The sequence below is a fragment of the Barbus barbus genome, assembly GCF_936440315.1.
Source record: "Barbus barbus genome assembly, chromosome: 12".
Lineage (NCBI taxonomy): Eukaryota > Metazoa > Chordata > Actinopteri > Cypriniformes > Cyprinidae > Barbus > Barbus barbus.
The window spans coordinates 3,092,345-3,115,016 of NC_136740.1; the positions used below are offsets into that span (position 1 = coordinate 3,092,345).

A 22,672-nucleotide genomic window follows, 5' to 3' on the forward strand; every position below is an offset into this window, starting at 1 on the left:
ATTTATCATTAGTTTTAATTTTGGGAGGAGTTAATATAATTCTAGATATAATGTTTTTAGGTACTGCCCTGTTCTAAATTTGTCAAGCAATGAATTACATAATGTGACCCTGGAGCACAAAACCAGTCATAAGTAGCACGGGTATATTTGTAGTAATATCCAACAATATATTGTACGGGTCAAAATTATTGATTTTTCTTTTATGCCAAAAATCATTAGGATATTAAGTAAAGATAATATTCCATGAATATATTTAGTAAATTTACTACTTTAAATATCTTACAAAAAAACTAAATTAAATTAAATTAAAATAAATAATAATGTTTAATAATATGCATTGCTAAGAACTTCATTTGGTCAACTTTGAAGGCGATTTTCTCAATATTTCGATTTTTTTTGCTCCCTCAGATTCCAGATTTTCAAATAGTTGTATCTCGGCCAAATATAGTCCTATCCAAACAAGCCATACATCAATGGAAAGCTTATTTATTCAGCCTTCAGATAATGTTTAAATCATTAATGTTTAACAATGTTTTAAAAAATTGACCCTTATGACTGGTTTTGTGGTCCAGGGTCATATATGGTTTTAATAAGTGCATTTCATGTCCTGTTTCAGATCCTTGGCCTCTATAACACCATCAATCCAGAAGCGTCTGCATCTCCTTGCTGTGTGTCTCAGGATCTGGAACCCCTCACAATCCTTTACTACATTGGAAAAACCCCCAAAATCGAGCAACTCTCCAACATGATTGTCAAGTCCTGCAAGTGCAGCTAGGAACCAATCAGCTCCGTTTCCGAGAACACGCATTCACTCAAACAAACACACAGTAATTTAAAACCCAATCACACACGTGCTGGGCAGGGTGTCGAGGTAGAACAGAGTAACCCTACAAACTCTCACAAACCACAACACACATCTGAATGTGTGAACTTGTGCTGGAAACGGCCCTGTCGGCATGCGTCACATCACCCGCTCGTCACTTGATGGATGTGAGTTTGGCAAACACTGGAAGTACGTGATAGGTGTCTATATGTGAAGCAAGCGGAAGAGAAAATCCCTTGTTCCATTTATTTCAAACCAACCCTTCTGTTTTTTTGTGATGTTGTTTTTTTTGTTGTTGTTGTTGATTTTATTTCCCTCAATAATACAGATACTGTTTGTTTGGTAATATGTAAAACCTATGATTTTGTTCACCACTACTGGTGAAGAGCTGGAAACTTCTGGCGAACAGTGGTCGCAAACTGTGCAGTTGTCGCAAATGAACTTCGAGTTTGGTGCAAATGAAGCGTTTTTGCATAGGGGTTGGCGACAGAAAGAAGACATATTCCGGAAAGTTTATGCAAGCCTCAGAAAGACATAGTTTAAGCCACCTTACATGGTGTAAAAAAAGGCCAAGACCAATAAGTAATGTTGTTCCAAGCAGCCAAAGACGTTTTGTTCCATTGCAAACAGAAACATTCTCTACACAAAAACGCAACTGCATACGCAAATGCTGCAAAGCAAAACCATTGATTGTTTCTGCCACAGTGATACAAAAATGCAGAGTTTCCATCAAATGTCTGCACCATTAATCCAAATGCTTTATTATGCAGATAGCTGGATATAAACATGCTCAGAAAGATTCTCTTCAAACTGTTGCTCTGCCATGGCAGTAATTGACCTGGAAGAGAAACGTATGCTAGTCCACTGTAGCGCCCCTGAGAATGCAACATGTACTTGTGATATTTAGTTACTAAACTTAACAGCATGTGAAACTGAGCTTGCAAAGCAAGAAGTGTTTATGATTATGTACGTATATATGGAAGAACGTTAAACGCCTTATTCTGAAGTTAAAAAATGTTTGTCTACAAATTTATGTCTAGCTAGCTCTTATTCTTGACACAAATCATTTGTAAACATCACAACAATACCTGCAAAAAGGTCCCACGCAGAAATGGTGTCTATAACACATGCCTGAAAGTTAGTTCCTTTAGGATGGCCAGAGGACAGTCTTTACTGTATTTTAAGGTGACGCTGTTACAGTGTAATTACACAAATATGTACTGAGTAATATTAATTAACTACATGTACTTACTAGAGGGTTAAGTACATGTAACTACGCCACCTAAAAATAGCATTTGCACTGTTTGCATGGTTTGAAAACAAACAGCTGCAAACAGCCACAAATTTGCATAAAAGCAGGCGTTTCTGAAAAGAATGACCATGACTTTTAGATGGTCACTGCGCAGAGCTATACCAGAGCATGTTGTGCCTGGTTAAACTGGAATACGGGTGGTTAGTAAAAAACATGCAGGGTATAGCATGCAAAATTGGCAACTTCTTGAATTCACCCCATGGTCCCTTATTAGAGCAGGTGAAGCTGTGATGTCACCAACTCGACAGTGTTGAAAGGAAGTGATGTCATCAGACTGGTACAGAGACTGAGGCGAGGCCAGGTCATTTGCAATAGGTATGTTTACATGCACTAATCGGAATGAATCCAGTCCGAATCAGATTCTCAAAGCTCTGTTTACACTGACTTCATTGTTTACATGTGCATTACATTAATTCCGAACAAAAAATTAGTGCATATGCAGTTTCCAGTCGCCGCATTCAGAAATGGACATATCTAAAAATATATATATTTTTTTTTTTTCTGACCAGTTTGTAAGACAGAACGTAAATAAACATACACATGTTTGTATGACAAAACTATCACTGATGCATGTGCGTACTTATTTTTGAGTATTTTCGAATCCGTCTGAGAAAATAGTCATTGTCCTGTTGATTGGATTGTTTAAGGTTTGTAAACCTGAAATAATCAAATCAACATGAAAAAATGAAGCAGGTAAAGCACCCCTTTAAATTGCATTTGGATCGAACTCTGTCGAATCGTTTACATGAAGGCTTTTCAGTCCTATTGAGCCATCGATCCAATTCTAAACGGATCATTTGGGTGCATGTAAACGTAGCTATTTACGTGAGAAGAATGAGTTGCTTTAGTAAAGTCAGAGATTTTGATGAAAGGATTTGAAGAATGTGAACAGACGTATAATGGACGTGTAAGTGAGAGACGGTAACATCCTTTGAACATGTTGTGCAGACGCCAGTTTGACGAATGCACTGCAGCCGCCGCGGACGCTGACGTCCATAACGCTTATCATGGAGAAATGTTTTTTACACATCTCAAAGTGTTTCCTGAATTTGTGATTTTGTTTTCTCTCAGAGAAAGTGATCCTTTGTTACGAAGAATTGCACTGACTATTTTATTTCTACATTTTTTATTTGTAACTTTTGTTTGTTGGTTTTTATTCGTAGTAATAGCTTCACCCACATAACATGAGCTTATGATGTGAGTGGCTTCCAGGTGGAGGTTCTCCTTTTAATTAGTCCTTATCTTAACCAGTGTTAGGGAGAAACTGGTGGCAGATCAGATTAAAAGAGCAACGTCCATTCATGCCCAGGATTTTTAGGTGACACTTATTTTATTTCTATTAGGGCAAGGATGCCAGTGGACTTCCTGCAGACACAGGAAGCAGAAGGAGACACCAGCATTGTCACACTAGAGCTGTTTATTGTTATTGTTGTCAATGATGATGATGATGATGTTGATATTGTTGACCCACTATGATGTATTGTAACACATTACTGTTGTGGTGCTCTAGTGGTAAATAAATTATTTAAGTGACAAGTGATTGTGCGCTTGTGTTTTCCTCTGAAATTATTGGTGCCTTCCTCAGTTATTATTGGTGCTGAGGTAATGAGTCTTATTGTTATTATTGCTGAAATTAGTTTTTGCTGCTTAACTGTCATACTCTGCTAACTGGTTCACTAGTATGAACTGTCTGAATGAATTTAATTGAAATAAATCGGATTTGTCTTTATTCTAATAAAGTAAACCAAGCTGTAAACGGCATGTGGTTGAATAAATCAAGTATTTTAGTGAATTTTCCCAAACATTTTTTTCCCAAAATCTGGAAAGGAAAAGACTCCTTAACATAAACAGACTATATTACACTGCCTTATGATGAAACCATAAACATTTAATCTCCATTTACTCCATTTGTTTATTTAACTCACATACGCAGTGAGCATGAGCAAGCTGACATAAACTACAGTACAAACCCTTGAGTTTATTCTGACGATGCTCTGATACTGTATATCCTCCCATTAGCCCTGGAGCTCTGGAGTCGCACCAGGCTCATTAGCCCAGTGGTTCCTTATTTAGGAGTGAGACTCGAGCAGCAGAAAGCTCTGGAGACTGTCAATCTGGAATTAGGTTGGGATTGATTAAGACTCAACTCAGCATTCTACAGATAAATGCTCTGCAAATGCATGATGTCACGCATATAGGCTATGTGAGAATTGCTGCTTTTTCTTAGGACTAGTGTTGACTGGTGGGTCAGTGTCTTTTTCAGTCAGATGCCATCTTGCTTTGCCAAAGTCTTTCATGATTAAAATGGCTCTGATAGGACACAAGTGTAAAAATTCATTTGCAAACTGTTTTTCCACAGTATAAGAGTCAGTTGTTCCTGGGTAAAAAATTCTGGGGATAATGCACCTCATGACCCCAAATTGTGTAAATTGCACATTAACTTTACTTTAATAAATTTAGAATGCTTTTTGCCTGACAACATACATATTTCAAGAAAAAGACCAATCTAGTTAAGGTTACTTAGTATAATCAAGTTGTTATCATTGAAATTTACAGTGTGTTTTCTGGACTGTATAATTACCAAAAATGATACAGGTATTAGAGCTGTCAAACAATTAATTGCGATTAATCGCATCCAAAATGTTTAAATAATATATGTGTGTGTACTGTGTATATTTATTATGTATATATAAACACACACATGCAGTATAATATTTTGATTTTTTTTTACATGCATTTGCATGTATATGTTTATATTCTTATTACTTATATATATAAATATATTTAATATATACATTTTTCTTAAATATATACATGCATGTGTGTGTATTTAAATATACACAGTACACACATAATATGTAAACAAAAACTTTTTTTTGGGATGTGATTAATAATTTGGCAGCACTTATATACTGCACACACACACACACAAACTCTGTCATAATTGATAATTTTGGCAGTATATTCATGTTAAATGAGTGCTTCATTGTTTTCAAAAACAGGCTTTGGGTTTGTGGTTGGGTCAAATATAGTGTTAATTCATTCATTTAATTTAGATCCTTTAATAACAGCCTCTAAGTAAAGGTGCATCACATTGTGACAAATTCCGAAAACAATCAGTCATTCAAGTCTGATTACAGTCCAAGTTTAAAGTTTGTTTCTAAACGTGTTCCAATGTCTACTGTCCTGTCCTGCCAAATTAAGACAAAACTGCCCAAAGTTTGGGAAAAGCTTTTTTTTTTACTTTTTAGATTAAAGATTTTTTTCATTCTGAGAGCATGTTTGACACTACAATGAACTTGCTTCAAAAAATAAAAGACACTTGGATTCCTCATGGTATGAATCTTCTATGCTAATAAACTGACTTTCACTCATCCCAGCAGGGAGTGCGGACACAGAACTGACGCGCAACTAGCTGTGGCTTTTCATTTTGGACTCTCACATGCATCTTCAGTCCAAGGTCCCTTTCTTCAAATGTGGCTTAGTTAGTTAGCTGGATGTTTCAAGATAACCTGGCATAAAGAAGCATAAACCAAGATTTTCCATTCTTTTGAAGCAAAATGATTTTGACCAAGCTACATACACTGAAGGCCAAAACAGGATTCTCTGCACACTGCCATGCCAGCCATTGTGAAAAAGAAGTGCACAAAGTAATAGTTTACCCAAAAATGAAAATTTGATCTTAATTTAGTCATCCTCAGGTCATCAAAGATGACGTTTTTCTTCAGTAGAAGAAGTTTTTAGCTTAATCTATGGTCCTTGGTTATTCATAAAATGCAAGTCAGCAGCTGCTGGTTTTTGAGAATAAGCAAGTCAAGGAAAACAAAATTAATACCCGTGGCTCCTGACGATATATTGAGGTCTTCTGAAGTGAAACTATCAGTCTGTGCAAGAAACTGAACTTTTTTTTACTGTATATAACTGTAGTCCAGAGCCTCAGACAAAGGGGAAATTTGATTATTTTCCATGAACTGGCGGTTCTTTTCAATTTACTAGTCAATGAACTGGTTCAATATACTAGTTTGTTTACGTAATCATGCAATGACTAAACATATATGCAATTATATCATTATAGCAGCCAATAATGATGTTTTACGTCTAAAGCATATCAAGTGAAAAAAACAACAACAACAACTTCATCAGCTCACAAATAATGAGAAACCATAAAAACTTAAAACTAATAAAAACCCTAAAAACTTAAGTTTCACCCCTTCATTCGAGTGCTTATTTCATGCGTACGCTCATCACCGGCTCTTTAGTTTCCTCAGTTCATTGACTCTTGTAGGAACTGGCGCGCCAGCATAATAGGATAATAAAAACCAGCATCATAGGATAATATACACCAGTATATTATATTCTTTTAAAGTACATTACTTCCAAAATAAGTACTCGCTTTAAAAGTATGCTAAAATGTACTTATTTTCACAAGGGTGTATTGCTAACGACATACTTGCATTCAAACGCTCCACCATCATCCCCGTTCCAAAGAAACCCAAGACAACATCTGTTGTCATGAAGCCATTTGAAAAACTGGTTCTCGCTTATCTGCAGGACATAATTGGACCCCCTCCAGTTTGCTTACTGAGCAAACAGGTCCGCGGATGATGCAGTCAACATGGGACTGCATTACATCCTGCAACACCTGGACAAATCGGGGACTTATGTGAGGATCCTGTTTGTGGACTTTAGTTCGGCCTTCAACACCATCATCCCTACACTCCTCCAGACCAAACTAACCCAACTCTCTGTCCCTAGCTCTATCTGTCAGATAGGCAGCAACTAGTGAGACTGGGGAAAATTCATGTCAAAAAGCCGCTCCACCAACACTGGTGCCCCTCAGGGCTGTGCAACCAGGACAGCCAGGCACAAGAACAGTTTCTTCCCCCAGGCAATCCAATTTATGAACAGTTAAATGCCCCCCCCCCCCATTATGAAATAACAATAGGCAATAACCTTATATTTATTTGCTACCACCTCCAGCCTTGTACATCCCTGTATCTCCTTTTATTCTGTCCCATTCTATCTTCTACAGCACAACTGTATATACAATCATTTATGTTTCAGTTATTTATTTATTTATTTTTTTTTTTTTTATGTGAATGTGTAATATAAGTGTATTTTTTTATTCTCATCTTATTTTTATTGTCTGTGTGTCGTTGTTGTCTCTGTGAACTGGAAGCTTATGACACTAAAACAAATTCCTTGTATGCGAAGCATACTTGGCAATAAAAGCTCTCTCTGATTCTGATTCTGTACTATGAAATGAACAATGGACAAACTGAGCTTGCATAGCTAGAAATGTTTGTGTTCACATGCTTACACATAGTAAACATGTCAGGCTTTTATCATATTGGAAGTTCGAGGCCTTAGAGGGATTGAAAGAAGCTGTTTCATTATTTTACTTTTTTCTCACACTCCTTAACAGAAAAAAAAACACTTCTCTTTTATCTCCTCCATTTGTCTCAGTTTCTCTCTCACCGACTACTTGCTCTCTGCTTTCATTCCGTCAAGTGTTCATGTGCACACTCACACACACAAAGCTCTGGTAATCCAGCAGGAGAGGTTTGAGGTGAAAGGGTCTCCAGTCCCTTGGGATCGGAATGATTTGGGGATTCGGTGATTCAGCCGCAGCTGGCTGCTCACAACAATATGAAATTAGCGAGAAGCATTTTCAGCGGTGATGTCAGCATGAAACCATGCAGGGACCCCATTAGCACACAGAGGAATTTTGAGACTACTTGTCAAAGGCTGTTTGTGTGTCCATTCATGCAGAAAAAAAAGTAAGAGGAAAGCAACTTTCTTCTTCTCCCCAGTGTTTGTATGGAAATGCGAAGAATTCCTTTGATGCCGTGTTGACATCTGTCTCCAGCGCTCTTGGCCTGTCTCGTGTGTGTCAGCAGTAATTGCCCTACAGACAGAGGCTTGTATTGCATCTGTAATTACATAGGAAGGCTCGCTCCTTTGAGCTGCGGATTAGTAACTCTTTGTGTTGCACTGAAAAGCAGCACGAAGGCAGCCCGACTGAAGTATCGCACCGAATCCTAGTACTAAGTGTTCCTTCAGCCGCCCTTCCCTTGAGTTTGACAGGCGTCTTGGAGATGTAACGATAGAGAGATCTGTGGACATCCAATCCCTGCAGCGCCGGTCTGCCTGGCGACAGGACCCCCGCTGAACTACAGACCCCCGTAACCCTCGCGAACAAACATATATACAGCCTGAAACGTGAGAGGAATGAGGACAAACACAGTTGAAGGAGGAAGTCCCCCAGCGAGGGATGTATTTATAGCACGCACTCAAGGCTAAGTGTGGAGATGCTGGTGGTCTGTGCTGGTATCAGTCAGGCCCTCTGGGAAAAGACGATGTGCTGCAGTCATTAGGCCCTGTTTTCACAAAGCCAGTGCTCCGTCAGGAACTGTTTCATGCATTTCCACAACAGAAAAGACAGTTATAAACCTTAGTCAGTGTAGCACCATATTTCATTTTTGACTGGAATTTCCGAAAAAAGCTTTAGACAATAACTCCATAAAAGAGTTTTTTTGAGTTAAGAGTTGTGAAAACTATGTGATCCATGACCTTAATGCAATGACTACCGTTGAAAAGACTGTCTAAAGGTTTATCCGTCACAGCCTTGTTTTCATCCGTGTTAAAGTCAATATATTTAATCTGACTAAGGTCTATGAGCCAAAAAAAAACAACTGTACCAGAAGATGCTTTAGATGTTCCTGAACACTCTCGGTAAAATCATATTGTTCCAAACGTATATGCATTGCTTTCTTTTGTCAAATTGACGATATTTTGTAAGATGTCTCATATTTTCTTTTCATACACTCTCAGAAAAAAAGTGTATGGTCACTTGGACAGTACCCTTTAACAAAAGTTATTAATATGTACATTTTAGGTAGTAATATACAGGTGCATCTCAGAAAATTAGAATATGGTGAAAAAGTTAATTTTTTCTTGTAACAGTTCAAAAAGTGAAACTTTCATATATTTTAGATTCATTACATGTAAAACACTTCAAAAGTTTTTTTTTTTTAATTTTGATGATTAGAGCTTATAGCTCCTGAAAGTCAAAAATCAGTATCTCAAAATATTAGAATATTTCCTAAGATCAATCAAAAAAAGGATTTGCAAAACAAAAGTTCAAGTTCTTTAAAGTATGTTCATTTATGCACTCAGTACTTGGTCGGGGCTCCTTTAGCACAAACTCCAGCATCAGTGAGGAATGGCATAGAAGCGATCAGCCTGTGGCTCTGCTGAGGCACTATTGAGCCTTCAGCTCATCTGGATTTTTGGATCGACTGTTTCTCATCTTTCTCTTGAAAATATCCCATAGATTCCATATGGGGTTCAGGTCAGGCATGTTGGCTGGTCAATCAAGCACAGTAATATCATGGTCAGAAAAGCACTTGGAAGTGGTTTTGGTAGTGTGGGCAGGTGCTAAAGTCCTGCTGGAAAAGGAAATCAGCATCTCAATAAAGCTTGTCAGCAGATGGAAGCATAAAGTGCTCTAACATCTCCTGGTAGATGGCTGCATTGACTTTGGACTTGATGAAACACAATGGACCAACACCAGCAGACGTCACGGCACCCCAAATCATCACTGACTTCGGAAACTTCACACTGGACTTCAAGCAGCTTGGATTCTGTGCCTCTCCAATCTTCCTCCAGACTCCAGACCTTGATTTCCAAATGAAAAGTCAAGTCAAGTCTGCTTTATTGTCAATTCTTCCACATGTACGGCACATACATACAGATAATTGAAATTGCGTTACACTCAGACCCTTGGTGCATACAGTTAACATTTAAGACACTGACAGTAGACGTTCAAATACAGATAAATACAGTTTAAACATATGTACATACAACTATACAGATATACAAGGGTCCTGGGGATGTGGGGAGCTGGGGATGGGGGGGGGGTCGTAGTATCAGTGTTCAGTGTTGCATGGGGTAAAAGAGGGGAGGGGGGGCAAGGACGGGAGGGAGTTCAGCTTCCTGACAGCCTGTCCTTCAGTCTGCTGGTCCTCGCCTGGAGACTCCGCAGTCTCCTCCCTGATGGCAGCAGACTGAAGAAGCTATGTGTCGGGTGGGTGGGATCACCTGCAATGCGGAGGGCTTTGCGGGTGAGACGGGTGCTGTAAATGTCCTGGAGGGAGGGGAGAGAGACACCAACGATCTTCTCAGCTGCTATCACTATGCGTTGAAGTGACTTGCGGCAGGATGCATTGCAAGCGCCATACCACACAGTGATGCAGCTAGTCAGGATGCTCTCGATGGTGCCTCTGTAGAAGGTGCACATGATGGGGGCCGGGGCTCTGGCTCTTCTAAGTTTGCGGAGGAAGTAGAGATGCTACTGTGCTTTCTTGGCCAGTGCTACAGTGTTGTTAGTCCAGGAGAGGTCCTCTGTGATGTGCACACCCAGGAACTTGGTGCTGCTCACTCTCTCCACAGTCGCACCGTTGATGGGGCATGCTGAGTGTGTACTCTCCTGAAGTCAACAACAATCTCCTTCGTCTTCTCCACATTCAGAGAGAGATTGTTGTCACTGCACCACCCGGCCAGGCGGCTCACCTCGCTCCTGTAGTTTGTCTCATCTCTGTTGCTAATGAGACCCACCACAGTTGTGTCATCCGCAAACTTGATGAAAAGGTTGGAGTTGTGTAACGGTGTGCAGTCGTGGGTCAGCAGAGTAAAGAGGAGGGGGCTCAGCACACATCCTTGGGGGGCCCCAGTGTTCAGTGTGATGGTGCTGGATATGTTAATGCCGACCCGTACTGCCTGAGGTCTCCCGGTCAGGAAGTCCAACAGCCAGTTGAGAAAAGTGTGGACATTCAGTGGGAGGAAAAACATTTTTTTGAATCTTTTGCGTTCCCTCACAAAACTTTTGTGTTCTCTCGCAAAGATATTTGCATTCCCTCGTAAGACTTTTGTGTTCTCTCGCAAAACCAGTTGACTTCTGACAAACACTTCCTGTTTACTTTATAGCTTGAAGTGGTTCATACAGCTCCGTACATTTAATGTAGCGTTTCATAGAGTTTTATTTTGAACTTGGACTCAAGTATAAAGAAATACAGTCGGTGCTAAGTTCAAGGCACGGTTTTTAGGACATTCTGAAACACTTAATGTAAAACACTGGAGGTACACACCTAATTAATAAACACAGACAAGCAAAATACTTAAGTGTGTTAAGAAAGATTCATGAATGTATGCTCACTTTCAATACACTTAAGTAGCCTTTTATTTATCAAATCATATAATATTATCTGGAAGTACAGTTTTTAAAAATATACTTTTAAGATTTGAAGTACACCACAATTAATAAAATATAGGGCACTTGTTTTTCGCAAGGGAATCTATCTCTATATTTCATACAAATGCAGTCTGGTTTAGAACATCACTAAAACTGTTGCTATTGCTAATGAACGCGTAATCATCATTGTGAGATGATCTGTACAGTGTTGATCTCTCACATATTCTACATCAGGAGGAGTGTTACATGTGTTTCAGTGTGGGAACTCAATCTCTCTCTGCTGCTGTGAGAAAGCTTGCCTGCTGCTGAGTGAGGGGACGTTTAGGATCCCTGTGGAGCGTTCCAGCTTTACATATAAAATATGACCCACTACAGTAAAAAATAACAATTAAAACTCAGCAGCCCCTGGAAGTAACCCGGCCTCCCATTGGAGGTGAAGAGAAGAGAAGCTCAGTGTGTTAAATGTGACAAAGTTGCCCTTTTTAAAAGTGTTAAAAAACTATCAAAAAAAAAGTACACTACAGAAAGTGTATGTTCTTCAAGTTTTAAGCCTTTGTGAATGGGCTACTTTTATAAAGTTGTGAAGTTGTGATAGATTAAAATACTAACGTACGTATCATAAGTATTATACTAGTTAGTAATTGTGTAGACATGCAGAAACATCAACATTCAGCATGCAAAACAACCACATTATTTAGTTAATTATTTTAGATTATAAGACTTTAAAACAGAAAAGAGAAAAAAGAGAATAAATAGACTTAAGTTTTGTTTTTTTTGGGGGGGGGGGTCGCTGTGCTTTCTATTTCTCTTAATTTAATTTTGATAAGCTTAAAGAGATAGATCACACACACACACACACACAAATGAAATTTCTGTCAACATTTACTCCATATTTCTGTACGGAAGTCCATGGCTATCATCAACTGTTTAGTTACCAACGTTCCTCAAAATATCTATAATATTGACAGAATTTAAATTTGTGGGTCAACTGCCCTTTTAAGTTGGCTGAACTAGTTCAACTTGTCCATTTTAGCTTGCAATACTCATATTTCGTAGCTACATATACAAACACATAAGTAATCACTTTGTGAACTCAAAAGTGATGAACTACTTGTAAATGTTCTTAGATCTTCTATATGAAGACATATATGGTGTTTTATGACATTATGGTTGTGCATGGAGTTATTTACTGTAGAGCGATTAGTCACGTGGCATTTGCAGCTCAAGTGATTGGCTCAAAAGCAAAAGGCTTCTGAACCGGATTGCTAGCTTATAGTCTTAACTCTAACGAGTTCTGAGCAGGTAGCAGGTGAGACATTCCTCATGGCTGTGCTGGTGAAGCTTATTCAGCACATAAGTGTGTTTCCTCACCTCACTAGAATGAAGCTCTGTGTATGAGAAAGCTTCCATTCAGCTCAAACGGCCTCATATATTTAGAGTTATTCCGTATATATTACAGTTAAAATATTTGCAACTTCATTGTAATTACAAATACATTCAAATGCAAATAAGTTTCAATAGAAATGACGTTAAAGTATATTTTAGTTTATAATAAACACTTTTCAGTACATCCAGCAGTAACACATTAACCATACAGTATTTTGAAGATAATATAATTAATTATGAAATTACAGATAAAGTCCTTAAGTCCTTGTTCAATGGGACAAAAGCACTCTAAAGTTCATCTAATAGCATTTAAACAATGCATTTTCATTTAATTGCAAATATCATGCACTTTAGTGTATGAAAACATTACATTCAATTTACTCTCAAGTATATATTTACTAATAAGTACTCTTTTAAAAAGTATGCTAAAGTGTATTTCTTTTCCACAAGGATATGTCCAGATTAGTGCAAATAAAGTCTAATAAAATAAGCCATGCCACACTACACCCTCCATGAAGGACATTAAAGGAGAAATGGCACATCTGAGAGAGAGAAAAAATCAGCTCATCTTCCACTTGTCTTGTCCTCTTGTCATCTCTTTTGTCTTTTTTTTTTATTATTTAGTTGAAAGCAAATGACCTGTCCGGGGTTTCAGCTCTCGGAGGAATGCCTGTGGCTTTGGTAACAGGATGAGCGGAGCAGCTCCTGCCGCAGACAGTGTGTTGTTGACAGCTGCGTGGCTTTCCCAGACTTCTGCAGACGGCAGTCCTGCTCCTGTCAGCTACAATAATCTTCGCACCACATGTGCATTTCACTGCATGCCATTCTTTGTTGTTGTTGTCTTTTGTTTTGCTGTTTTATTCAGTTTATTATTATTTCAGTTTCATTCCACACACACATAAAAGCCACAGCAGCAAGCATGATCTTGCTTATGTCAACTACATAAATGCTTATATAAATGCTTTTTTAAAATAGTGTCAACAGCGATATTATAAAAGACTGTGTTTGTTCACTAAATATTTAAATATATAAAACACAAAAATGAGAATTAACAGTTCTTCCACCAAATAATATACAGTAGTGGTGAAAAGTGATGTCTGGCCTAGGAAAATTGATATCTTCGCCCCTTTATTCAAACATATTGTTTATGTTGGGTTGATGTAAATTTCTAAGCATATTGCTATTGATAAAGTTTTATCCAATTTTTTTATTTATTTTTTTTGCATAGTATAAAATAAATCCCATATTCCATGATAAGCCTTTTTTTGGCCAAATAATTTTGCCTATTAAATACCTTAACTAAAATTAGCAAATAATCATATTTTACTGATTTAATTAAAATCGTAGGGTCATTAGATGCAAATATTGTGCAAATGTTCCCTCCAGACATCACTTTTGGCCACTACTTAACACAAAGTAAGTTGTTATCTGTTGAAATGTAGCAACTAACCATATTCATATAGAACATGTGGTCAAAAGTCTGTGTTTATTTCACAAGGGCTTCACAAATCACAACTACAAATTTATTTTGCATTTTATAACTGCATTTTGCAATACATGTTGGAAATAATAGCGTTCAAAAATACCATTCAAAAGTTTGGGGTCGGTATGATGTTTTTGAAAGAAGTCTCTTATACACACCAAGACAGCAAATATTTTGTTAAAAAATATAAAATATAAAAAAAAATATATATATATATTTTTAAATATTATAGCAATTTAAAATTATAGTTTTCTAATTGAATATTTTTTAAAATATGATATATTCCTACAATGCAAGGCTGAATTTTCAGCATCATTACTCCAGTCTTCAGTGTTACATGTTCCTTCAGAAATAATTATAATATGCTAATTTGCTTCATATTTTTGTAGAAACCATGATACATTTGTTCCTTGATGAATAAAATTTTCTAAAAAAAAACATTTATTTAAAATATAAATATTTTGTTATGAACGTTATAAGTGTCTTTTAATATATCACTTTGGGGAAATTAAATGCATCATTACTTAATAAAAGGTTCAATTGTGAAAGAAAGAAAGAAGTTTGAGTGCATCTATTAGTTGGTGTGGGTGAGATGGATTGGTAGAGGGCAGCGAGGTCAGAGCGAGGCTGAGACGTAACAATAACCATTGCTCCTTTAACCATGTTCTACCTTGTCTGTGTAAGGAAGCAATTAAACGGCACTCCATCTTTGGGTGGTGATGAATGCTCTGCACTCAGGTACCAGTAGGGAGCTGGGTTTGACCCGAAGAACCAGCTCAGCTTGTGGTCACGAATGCTGCACCTCGTTTCCAAAGATTAATAGCGTATAATGGGTCGCGCCCAGCTCGCTGAGATTAATAGCGTGTAATGACTCACGCTAGCCTCCAAGATTAATGGCGCATAATGGTTCGCATTGCTGGGCGTAATCGAGCTGTCAGTGGTGGCTTTGAGCAACTGCAGAGCCAACATCATTTTTCACATGTCCCTAAAAATTCCTGCTACTCTAATAATACCCAAGTTTACCAGGCCTCTAGGAATCTGCAGCACCTCCTCCGAGACCTCCAGCTTTTCTCGCTGTGTGTGCTGTTACTCTCGCACGTATCTGTGACTGCAGTTTTAGGACACCCACTCTCACATTTTGTCTCTGCAAGTCATCAACTCCTGGTGTGACCAAGTGCATTTAAGCCGCTTCCATGCAGTCAAATCAGTCCTTAGAGAAGCCGATAACATCTTTTGTGTGCACGAACTACTGGCTACAGAAGCAAACGGAGGATGTCTCGCATTTTTGCCATTTTGAGCAAGACACAGAGGCAGAAAAAAAGGCTGCTAATGACTTCCTTGATCTGCTTGCATCCGCTCTGCACAAATAGACAGATTCTATTATAGCCGCCACGAATCTGCTGTTTACCAGAGTTTATCTGCATCCCGTACACTATGGCTTAGCCCGCGCTCAGCAGCTCTGGCTGTTACATATATGGGAATCAGCTGAGCGACTTTTAGGAGAGACTGCGGACAAAATCCCATCCCTGCTGGCTCGAGTTACGAGCTCCAGCATGCACACTCAAACAAAGATAAAGACACAGCCCTGCACACCACTTAGACCAATGTATTCATGGAGGTGCATGCAATTACAGCGTGCAGAAACTACATGCATGCACATGCTTGACACACTCTTTCTTTGGTGAGGTCAAGCACATTAAATAGAACTGAATGCTAGAGCTTCCATGTGAAATGTGCTTTTAACTGAATAAAGCGTTTCTTGATTTGCAGCCAGGAAACCCAACTGTCCCTGTCCATCAGTCCGACGGGTTTAATCGAGCTTAAACCTGCCAGCATGTGTGTGTGTGGCGAGCTCACTCTGAAGCAACCCTCCCTCATATACTAAACAATGTGCCGCCTTTCTCTCTGCCAGCATGGATACTCTATAGTGGTCGTCTCAATGCCACAGGCGGTGTGCACTGATACCACACTAATGCCCTACAAGAGCAAGATCAAACACACCACTGCACAAGCTCAGAGCCACGGTGGTCTCGTAACTCAGCACACACATGGACAAATACACACTCCTTCACTGTGTTTATCAAACCAGCCAGTAATCTAACATTTGAGGTCTGATCTTTTGGAGCAGGTTAGTCGAGTCTTTTCATGCAGCACCAAAGGTTTATCCATTGGCTCTGCTTATTAGTGGAGCTTGCTAAGGCCCTTGTGATAAAGAAATACACTTTAGCATACTTTTAATAAGAGTTAGAGTACTTATTAATATACTATATTATATTAAAATATATATTGCACTATATTTATATACAGTATATATTATATACAAACTATGTATATTTGGACATAGGCACAATTTTTATTATTTTAGCAAAACTTATTCAAGTTACAGTTATATAATGAATATGGGCTTAAAGTGCACACTCTGAGCTTTAATTTGAGGGTACTCTTTAATATGTTCCTGCCCCCTTTTTCTAGGGACCACAAGTAATTGGACAATTGACTCAAAAGCCATTTAATGGACATATGTTTGCCATTCCTTCATTATTACTACATCAATTAAGCAGGTGAAAGGTCTAGAGTTGACTCTAAGTGTGCCATTTTTTATTTGGAAGCTGTTGCTGTGAACCACATCATGCAGTCAAAGGAGCTCTCCAAGTGAAACAATTGTTAGGCTTCAAAAACAAAACAAATCCATTACAGAGATAGCAGGAACATTAGGAGCGGCCAAATCAACAGTTTGGTACATTCTGAGAAAAAAAAAAAAAAAAAAAGAATGCACTGGTGAGCACAGCAACATAAAAAGGCCTGGACGTCTACAGAGGACAATAGTGGTGGATGATCGGAAAATCCTCTCCATGATAAAGAAAAACCCTTTCACAACATTCAGCCAAGAGAAGAACACTCTCCAGGAGGTAAACATGTCACTGTCGAAGTCTACAATCAAGAGAAGACTTCACAAGAGCAAATACAGAGGGTTCACCACAAGGTGCAAACAAGGTCAGATTAGACTTTTAGATTTGAAAATAAAAAATCAATAAAAATAAAGATGCACTTCTGCAAAAGCATTCTTTGGACAGCTGAAATTAAGATCAACATGTACCAGAATGACGGAAGAAAAAAGTGTGAAGAAGGCTTGGAACAGCTGATGATCCATAACATACAACATCATCTGTGAAACATGGTAGAGCAGTGTGATGCATGAGCTGCATGGCTTCCAGTGGCTCTGGGTTACTGGTGTTTAGTGAAGATGTGACAGAAGACAGAAGCAGCCAGATGAATTCTGAAGTGTATAGAGATATACTGTCTGCCCAGATTCAGCCAAATGCAGCAAAGTTGATTGGATGGCGCTACATAGAACAAATGGACGATGACCCAAGGTATACTGCAAAAGAAACCCAGGAGTTTTAGAAGGTAAAAAGTGGATTATTCTGTAAAGTCAATCTCTGGATCTCAACCTGATTGAGCAGCATTTCACTCGCTGAAGACAAAACTAAAGGCAGAAAGACCCACAAACAAACAAAAACTGAAGTCAGCTGCAGTAAAGGCCTGGCAAAGCGTCACAAAGGAGGAAACCCAGTCTCTGCTGATGTCCATAAGTTCACACTTAGTGCAGTCAATGCCTGCAAAGGATTCTCAACAAAATATAAAAAATGATTATATTTATTTGTCCAAATACATTTGAGCCCCTAAAAATGAGGGGACTGTGTATAAAAATGGTAGTAATTCCTAAGACTTTTATGTTATATTTTTGTTCAACCCCTTGAATTAAAGCTTAAAGTCAGCACTTCAATTAATCTTGATTGTTTAATTTTAATTATATTCTGGTAGCATACAGAGCCAAAATGATGAAAACTGTGTCAGTGTCCAAATACATATGGACCTACCTCTATATACCGTTAGAAAAACAGAGAGCAATATAGATGTAGTGAGAAAAAACAAATAAAGCCTGACAGTCACTACAGCAATGGTTCTCCCCTCCATCATGTTAAAAAAAACTATGGCCCGCCTAACTCGGAAACTGGGGTATCAAAATTATCAGAGTTTCCCAGTCATAAAAATTATTTAAGAGGTCGTTCATGTCCAATTTACAACTAGAAAACTTGTCTTTACGATAATTCTGCTAGTCTTGGGATTGTAGGGGAAACCAGAACACCCAGAGGAAACCCACGCCAACAGGGGGAGAACATGCAAACTCCACATAGAAAGAAAGACTGACCAGACTGAACCAGGAGCCTTCATGCTGTGAGATGACAGCAATTTGTTTGGATTTAGATTCATTTTAATTCTGCTTCCTTCAAACTTGATTTGTAATTCTACATCCTGATTGTAGCCTCGATTCAAATTTCAGGACTTAAATTAGAATTTAAAAAGCATTCCAAATGAAATTCTGAATGGTAGACACCACTCATATTTCCTTCATAAAATATAAAACCTGTTGGAGCTGCAGCATTGTGAGCAGTGTTCTGACATGCAGTGGTGACCAGAGTTCGAGGCCCAGATTGAGATCCTGTTCCCTGCTGCTTCCTTTCTCTTCTGTACTGTCCCGTCAACAACAAGAGTTGAGCAAAATTCAGAACTGAATAACTGTCTCTCTTTCATTTGACCTGAATTAGCCATGCCTAAAGAAAAGTTGAATTCAAATTCAATTTGGAATCAAATTATTTAATAAAAGAATTTGCAGTTCAAAAAAACTTCAATACTGCAGTCTGGGAAATGTAGTGTACTTGCATCCTGGTAGGGAAGATAATTCATTAACACTGTGCTTTTTTTCTATAAAGGCCTTATACAATACAGCTCGTGTCAAAGCAGTTATAAAGTGTTAAACAGGAAATTGTTTCAATAATGCAAACAAATTTATATTCTGCTGTAAAGGATCTCTAAGAAGAGGGCAATAGTAAACAGTACATTTTTCAGTTCATTTTTGATTAACTTTACAGAGTTATTAAACTGAACTTAATGAATTTTGGAATGTTTAATTCATATATAAAGCAGCTCTGTAGAAAACATGTCATGCTCAGTTCAGTTCTCATCCAATAGTGTCTGTGCAATCAAGGTGATATTGTTGCCAATTATTAATTGTCCCCAACTAAGCAAGCTAAAAGGCGACAGTGGCAATGAAGTCAAATTCCATCTGTGACAGAAATGGAGGAAAAAACCTCAGGAGAAACCAGACTCAGTTGGGGGCCAGTTCTCCTCTGGCCAGATGAACCAACATGGTGTGGTTTAATTCTGGTACACAGCTCAGTTTTTCTTCATAAAATATGAAACGTATAATAAAATATAAAAACTATCGCAATGGGGGTAGTGGCGAATTAGACAGCCAGATTGAGGTCCTGTTCCCTGCTGCTTTCTGTCTCTTCTGGGCCGTCCTGTCAAAAAAAAAAAAAAAAAAAAATCCAAAAACATAACTTAAAAGAAAATGTAAAACTCTACTCTAAACAATCCTACAACAATAGATATTCTGAAATAAAGGGCCCCAAATTTGGTGCATTCATTAAAAAAAATGGTAAGGTTATTATTCTGCACTCTTCTGTTATTGAATACTTCCACATCAGCACATATTCTCTGCTTCCGGCCCAGTCTCATAACTCACATGCAGTGAGACTGGCTGACTCCAGTGCTGACAGACGTTAGTGGTGCATCCTGGGTGGTTTGCTGAGGGTGTAGTACCTGCTGGCTGCTTTCATCGACACTATCTCTACTCGTAATGATGAACGGTACCTGCATGTCTCGCTGGGTGGTTTGAGACAGTGAACTCCCGAACTCCCCCTCAGGCTGCAGTGACTGGCAGGGAGAGAACGCCTCCCGGGCACAGGTGTGAGTGATGGGGGAAGCGCTATTGAATGTGAGGCTGGCAGGAAAATTGGTAGAGATAAAGAAAGCGAGCAGACACTCAGACAGGCGCTGTCCTAAACAGCTCATGACTTCACACGGGCGGCTCCTGAGCCTACACTACAGACATCTCTCTGACCATACCCCACTTTCAGCTACATACTGTTTTGTGTAACAGTACCTTTCAAAAGATGGGTAAGAGGAGAATGAGACAAACAACACCCTTAAAAGGACAGTTCACTCAAAATATAAATCCGGTCATCCCTTACCCTTGTGCTATTCTTAACCCATATGACTTTATATCTTCCATGAAACAAAAAGGACAAATTCCATTTGTTAGCATTAATTAACTGCATTAGCTCAGTCCAAAATGTTTACTCAGACCAGTGTGCTGTTGCACTTAACCAAACACGCTTGCCTAGAAGTTTCTAGTTTGGCTCATTTCCAGTCAGAATGATTGGCGAGTGCGTCTGAAAGTGAGTTTTGATGAGTTTTGCTTGAGACTGTGGCTTACAGGTAATAATGTTGTAAATAATGTTCAGTTTCTTGCACAGACCGATTGTTTCGCTTCATAAGACTTCAATATATCGTCAGGAACCACACGTATTAATTTTGTGTTGCCTGATATGCTTTTTTTAAACTCTCAAGAGATGATAGCCACTGACTTGCATTTTATAAATCACCAAATACAGTAAATGTATTTCTCATTCTAGATTAATGTCATGTAATTCATTACTAATGGGAACTGTTAAATCTTAATGAAATTTTAAAAAATTTGTTGGTCCCTGTCACGGTGCACACAGCGGGGAAGAACGAGGACCACGAGACGAGGATGTAACAGTCTTAAATAAATCCAAAAGGGCAAGACAAGGCAAGGCTGAGACAGACAGGAACACAGGGTTGTAACGAGCAGACCAGACGAAAACTAACTGAACAGACAGGAACTTAAATACACAGGAAGAAACTAGATAATTTAATTTAAACATTTAAGTGTGAACTGAAAGTATTGTTCACAACTCTTCAACAAAATCTGATCATGGTAAAACCAGAATAAAAGTGCCTATGAAAAAATATATATACACATAAATACATGACAACTAATAACCTCATGAGTTTTATTGCTCAGAAGTTTCTCTTTCATAGCTCAAGAGAGTGGGATCATAATTTGGATAATTTAGTATTGGAGAAATTTCATGAGAAATATTTTTGTTCACACTAAAATCTCTTTTTTTTATTCCAGTATCTGGTCACACTTTGTATTAGGTGACTCTAAATACAATGTACAATATTAATTTCCTACATGACTATGGATTTATTGTGTAACTACACGTTGTTCTGGAAAATTACCACGTTTACTGTTATTAAATTTGAGGTATTGTTAGATTTAGGAGTAAGGGTAGGATTAGGGTTAGGATTAAAAGGGTTAAAGTGGTTAGGTTTTGGTCAAGAGTTGGATTACGGTTAGGGATAAAGTTAGTGTATCTACAGATATTAATTAAATGCAAGTACTTTAAAATTAATTACTATGCACCAGCATGTATGTGCACAATACTTTAAGTAAATTGTATCAATTTTTTAAGTAAAGGCCAACTAATACAAAGTGTGACCCTGTAGAAAAGTATTTACTGTCTATTTAGTTTCATTGCTGACTAAGAGAAACAGTTGAGCTATTACAGAGATCTTGTTTGTGATTTTCTTTCCTGTGGGAATCCGAGCTGTGTGTTTTACTGGAGAGTTACAGAAGGCCGCTGGTCTGACAGAGGGCATCTGATGTTCTTCACTCCAGCAGGGAAAGCCCCTCTCCTCCATATCTTATCTAAATACAGTGAGCTCCGTGCAATTCTCTGTGTCTGTGGCCAGTTTTATAGACAGACTGTGTGTGGGAGGCAGACAGAACAGAGAGTAGCTGAGTGTGTGATGGACTGTATATAGGGGTGTGTGTTTAATCACACTGGTGTGTGTCTGCTGCACTGTCAGCAAGTGCTGGTACTTCCTGTTTGAAGGTCTAAGCATTTCCTGTCATTGGCCAGTGAGTCAGAGTGGCATGGGAACATAGCTTTCTCATAACCATTGCATCCCAAATTCAAACTCATAGAAACATTCTGAAACATTCTCAGCCCTCTTTTCCAGTTCTCCAGGAGAGTCCAGTCCTGCTCCCAAAGGGCCAACATCCTGCTGAATTAAGGTCCTACTCGACCCAACACAACTACCTAGAAGTTTCTAGTATTTGGAAAATCTTGATTAGCTGGTTCAAGTGCATTTAACCCCGTTCTAATCTGATCAGACACATCAAAGTTCTCATATTCTAAAAGGTTAAATAAAAGCTTTCTGAAATTATAATACAGGGCTGTTGAACACTTGTATTTGATTGGTTAATGAATGTTCTAAGGTGTGTAATTATTTTCAGGGAAACGTACAGCTAAAGTAGTTCCAGGCAGGTCTTTATTGCATGACTTGTCAATATTTCTCTTCTTCAGTTATTTCAAAAGGTCCTTACAGCCTACAACAGCCAAAAAAAAAAAAAAAAAACAGAACCATCAATGACACTGATCAAGCAAATAAATATAGTAAACAATTAGATAAAAT

General features: G+C 38.3%; 1 protein-coding gene across 1 annotated transcript in view; it reads left to right on the forward strand.

Moving 5' to 3' along the window:
• LOC306877585 (transforming growth factor beta-2 proprotein-like) overlaps positions 1-3,674 on the forward strand; it is a 35,224-nt gene extending 31,550 nt beyond the window's left edge. Inside the window, exon 7 of the mRNA XM_079429434.1 lies at positions 617-3,674. Coding sequence (XP_079285560.1) covers positions 617-775 — 159 coding nt within the window. The 3' untranslated portion in view covers positions 776-3,674. The remainder of the gene's footprint in view (positions 1-616) is intronic.
• Positions 3,675-22,672: the final 18,998 nt, after the last annotated feature.